At 45.0% G+C, this 4,748-nt stretch overlaps 1 protein-coding gene across 1 annotated transcript in view; it reads left to right on the forward strand.

Annotated features, from left to right (window-relative positions):
• The window catches only part of arap3 (ArfGAP with RhoGAP domain, ankyrin repeat and PH domain 3), a gene marked incomplete at both ends in the record, with an annotated part of 21,180 nt that extends 17,740 nt beyond the window's left edge, over window positions 1-3,440 (forward strand). Inside the window, 10 exon segments of the mRNA XM_035669886.1 lie at window positions 108-182; window positions 364-481; window positions 594-722; window positions 835-971; window positions 1,063-1,145; window positions 2,333-2,368; window positions 2,449-2,512; window positions 2,669-2,806; window positions 2,986-3,024; window positions 3,098-3,440. Of these exon segments, the coding sequence (XP_035525779.1) occupies window positions 108-182; window positions 364-481; window positions 594-722; window positions 835-971; window positions 1,063-1,145; window positions 2,333-2,368; window positions 2,449-2,512; window positions 2,669-2,806; window positions 2,986-3,024; window positions 3,098-3,440 (1,162 nt within the window).
• Window positions 3,441-4,748: the final 1,308 nt, after the last annotated feature.

A 4,748-nucleotide genomic window follows, 5' to 3' on the forward strand; every position in this document is an offset into this window, starting at 1 on the left:
CTGTGCCATCTTTGCCTTCTGCAAATAAGTTGTTAATAAGCTATTAATAAATGAGTGAGTCAGTACTGCAGTTGTTCAGGTTGTGTTGATGGAGGTTTTGTGTGCAGCTGTCTCAGGCTGGGGATCTGATCATTGAAGTCTATCTGGAGATGAAGATACCAGACTGCTGCATCACTCTCAAAGTAAGTCTTCAGACTGAATATCGGTTCATTAATACGACTAATATTAATTCATAAATACTATTAATATGAATCCATTGCTCATTGACTTAGTCGATTTTGACCTGCCTCGTCCAGTGCATGCTGGGATAAGCAGGAAGTGTATTTTCAGGTGTGACAGTTTGTATGACATTTGACCCTTCAGGTGTCTCCCACTATGTGCGCTGAAGAGCTGACCAATCAGGTTCTGTACATGAGGAACGTCCCGGCCGGAGACAAAGACGTGTGGATGACGTTTGAGGCCATCGAAGATGGACAGCTGGGTGAGACAACACCTGCACACCTGTCTCTTTCTCTGTGACACGCCTGCACTAAGGAGTTCAGGGTGCCTGGGAAATTTCACTCTCTACCTGACAGTCGCTGTTGTTTTTTCAGAGCGTCCGTTACACCCCAAAGAGAAGGTCCTGGAGCAGGCTCTGCAGTGGTGCAAGATGGCCGACCCGAGCTCGGCCTACCTGGTGGTGAAGAGAGTTCCTAAAGGAGAAGGCATTAACATCCTCACCTGTAGGAACGAGTCATTCTTCCTCCACTGAGCCTGACTGCTTTATCCCCACTGTGTCTGAAGCTAATTTCTGCCTGTCTGTCTGTCTGTCTGTCTGCCCATCTGTCCCTTCAGCCTATAAGAGTGAGATCATGAAGATCGGTCTGCTGAAATGTCGTGAGGAACCTCCGAAGCTCCTTCAGGGAAACAAGTTTCAGGAAAGAACGTTCCAGATCAAAGACCACAAACTGCTGCTGCTCAAAGACAAGAAGGTAACACTCAGTGAGAACTGGGTTCCTCTGTGAACTAGTAAACACCCATATTCATATTCCAGTCTCCTGACTGGTCTGTGTTGTTGTTCAGAGCATCAAACCGGAGAAGGAGTGGTCTCTAAAGTCCATGAAGATCTACATCGGCATCCGCAGGAAACTGAAAGCTCCGACCAGGTAAACATCCACCTCCCAGCTCATGTTTCAAACAGAAGACAAGTCCAGCTGTTTTACTTACATATCAGATTTTAGATTGATTTGACCTTTTGTTGAATTGTTGCCTTGAAGGAAGCTCTGTGTTACAGAAGCCCTGAGAGCCAAGTTAGAAAGATTACTACCAGAAGAAACCTTCTGGTAATCATTTCATTTTATCAGGGAGCAGAAAACAGTGTTTCTTTCTCAATGGAGCCTGTGGGTTTAAACTGTGGTCAGAGGTCAGAGGTGATCTCTCTGTTGATGACAGTTATTCAGATGATTCTCTCCGATCTCAGCTGACCTGCAGGTCCTGGTTTTAGAGCACAGAGACAGCCCTTGTTAAAATTACTAACACATCAAAGTGCTGCCTTCGGTCGATCACAGCATCCTGTTACATCGCCTGGAGACTTCAATGGTCTTCTTACCTCTCCAACAGAACCTCCTCTGTTGTTCTGGGTAACTCTTCCACCTTTACGGTTCAGTTGAGCTGTGGTGTCCCTCATGGTTCAGTTCTTGGGCCCCAGCAGCCAAACAAACCTCACAACTTACTTCTGTGACATTAAATCCTGGATATCCCAAAATGTTCTTAAATTTAATTTTTTTAATAAATCTGCGATCATAATGTTTGGTCCCCCTAATGCCATGAGCCCCTTTGGTGCAAATCTTAGTAGCAGCCAAGCTGGTAGGAATCCTGGGGTAATCTGAGCATGTCACAGATGTGAGTGTTCGGTCCTGTTTCTTCCAGCTAAACATAATCTCTAAAACTAGGTAATTTTTAATATCTGCTGATCTGCAAAAAGTAGTAAATGCTTTTATTTATTCTTGGCTTGATTATTTTAACAAATTTAAAATCCCCAATAACCCCCAAAACCACTCTTATATTGTTGTAATCAGTAATCAGCAGACTGAGGATTTCTAACAGAAAACGTTGGCATTCAGGTCTGGTTCAGGTAAACTGATTGGAAATATTTGATGTATTTTATTTGGATGTTTTTTTTCCTGTTTATTTGTTCTTACTCATTCTGTTGTTTTATTACCTCTGTGTTCCGTATTTTCATTTTATCTGTCTTTAATGTTCTTTTGTTCAGCTTTGTAACATTGTTAAGAAAAGTGCTGTATAAATTATTATTAATAAATACTAATAATCTATTTCTGTCATCTGTCTGCAGATGGGGGTTCACAGTGATGTCAGACAAACACCAGCTGTAAGTCCTCATCCATTAACTCTGTCACAGCTGTTAGTGTCAGCTGAGTTTCGACTGTAACGTCTCTTCTTCTCTCGCAGGTATCTGAGTTGTAGCTGTGAGGCTGAACTGTGGGACTGGATCACCAGCTTCCTCAAGGCTCAGGTCAGATGAACTCATCCTGCTCTGTTAGGAGGAATTGACCTGTGTAATAATTCATATGTTTACAGAAACTCCCAGCATGCTCGGTTCTCTGATGTTTACAGAAACTCCCAGCATGCTCGGTTCTCTGACTCTCGTATTTTTGTGGTTCTCTTGCAGAACGATGACCCGGGTCCTCCGGTGCTCAGGCGTCACTCCTCCTCAGATATCTCCAAGCAGAAGTTCGGCACGATGCCGCTCGTCCCCATCAGAGGAGACGAGAGCAACAGCAGCATGCTGACGGCCAATCAGACACTGGTCAGACTTCAAGTCTTAAACTGAGTTTGAAACATTTATTGTAGAATACTTTTCAATTTTAATCCTGATGAGAAGAAATTAAACTCAAATGAAATGAAATTAAATGAAAAATGTCAGTTCTTTATTAAAACATAACATAACAATTCATCATCAGACTTTATATTTGATTCTCTCTGCAGAGAAAGTTACACGACAGAAGGACTCTCTCTATGTACTTTGTGAGTATTTTGTACTTTATATTTTCTAGTGGAAAATGAATTGATGCAGTATTGATATCTCTCTCTCTCTCAGCCCATGAAGGTACAGCAGGACTCATTCGAAGAGCGTTCGGAGTCTCCGGACCCCCCCGAGCCACTCTACGAGGAGGTTGGGGACTTCGGCCTGCAGGTCCTGAAATCTCTAGAGACCAGTTTCCTGTCCAGCAGCACCGCAGAGACCCAGGAAGTCCCAGATCACCCGCCACTCAGACTGGTTCCTGTGGAGACTGGACACGTGGAGCACATGATCGTCCCCAACCCAGTCCGGACCGGCTCGGCAGACCCTCCAGACCAGAGTGGAGGCAGCAGCGACGGAGGTGATGGAGAGGCAGAATGCAGCTCTCTGGACTTGAACACCCCCCAGCTGCCTGCAGCGACTAATAAACTAACCGACAAGACACTGGGTATCAGGTTTGGTCTCTGCTGCTCGACAAAACCCCAGCACAGATACACAATGATTAGTTTCACCCTGGTCTACTTATCCTTCCTTCACCAGTGTATTAGTGCTTGTTTCCTCAGCGTGATAATGAGGGTGCGCCAGTCTGCTTCTCACCAGTTAAACGGGAAATGAAAAGAAATTGCTTGAGCAGCAGAGAGTACAGCTGCTAACAAACCTAACACCCCTTATATTCTCCTTCAAGGAGAGATACTCTGTAGTTACAAACACATGACTCTGCATGTCACCAGCCCCAATAGAAGGCTGTCCTAAAGACCGGTGGATTGGTTCTGCAGAGCAGGTTTTTTAATGTTTCCACCCAGTGTAAAATGAAGCTGGGAGAATTGTCCTCAAGGCCCGCTATTGAGAGCGTGAAGTCAATGAAGGTCTTCTGAGAGGACTGGCTGCGCTCTGTTATCTCCAACTTTAAACAATACACGTCTCCTGATGGACAGCTTTCAACCTTCCATGGGGTCGGCCTGAGACGTTGCAGGAACTAGTTCTTTCTGGCATAACATTGACTCTTATTGTGCAGTTAATTCAAGTTCAATTCAACTTTATTTGTATAAATAAAATCATAACAAAGTTCTCTCAGACATGTTATCATACAGAAGCAGTCTACACTGCAGCTCCTTATAAAAGATTTTACAGAAAGATTTCCTTCTGATCAGCAGGTGCGCACGTCGTCTTCTAAAGTCAATGAAACAAAACCTTCGAACCTGTCGTCTTGAAGGACAACACAAGCTGGGTTCAGGTTCTGGTCTCTGCCTGCGGATCCTGAAACATAAAAAACAAACAGATAAAGTTGCTTGTTGGATCAAAACTGAATGGAAAAACAGCAGTGTGAAGCGCAAGAAGCTGCCCGTCAGCTACTGGACTTCTACTCCACTCCAACTCAGAGCGGCAGACGCGCTAGCCTACCTGACGCGCGCTCCGTCCAATCCTCGTCAGTACAAACACTGAAGTGAAACTGGTCGAGACTGGACCTTGGAAACGCGGCTGAAGGATTCGGAGTGAACAACGATGGTCACTCGAGTTGGATATCACACCACAATGCATTGCAGTTTACGTCATTGCCGCTATTAACGCGACGCTGCCACATGACTACTGACTCGAGGGCAAGCTGTGTTTCATTTACAATCCACTCGCTCTCCCCACCACTTTCCCTCCGCGCTCCCAAGTCGTCTCCGTGCGACGCTATGCTGTTACCTCAATGCCAAGGGCTGAGGTAAGTGAACGGAGGGGAAGT

The sequence above is a fragment of the Morone saxatilis genome, unplaced genomic scaffold, assembly GCF_004916995.1.
Source record: "Morone saxatilis isolate NCDOM2014 unplaced genomic scaffold, NCSU_SB_2.0 Contig22, whole genome shotgun sequence".
NCBI lineage: Eukaryota > Metazoa > Chordata > Actinopteri > Moronidae > Morone > Morone saxatilis.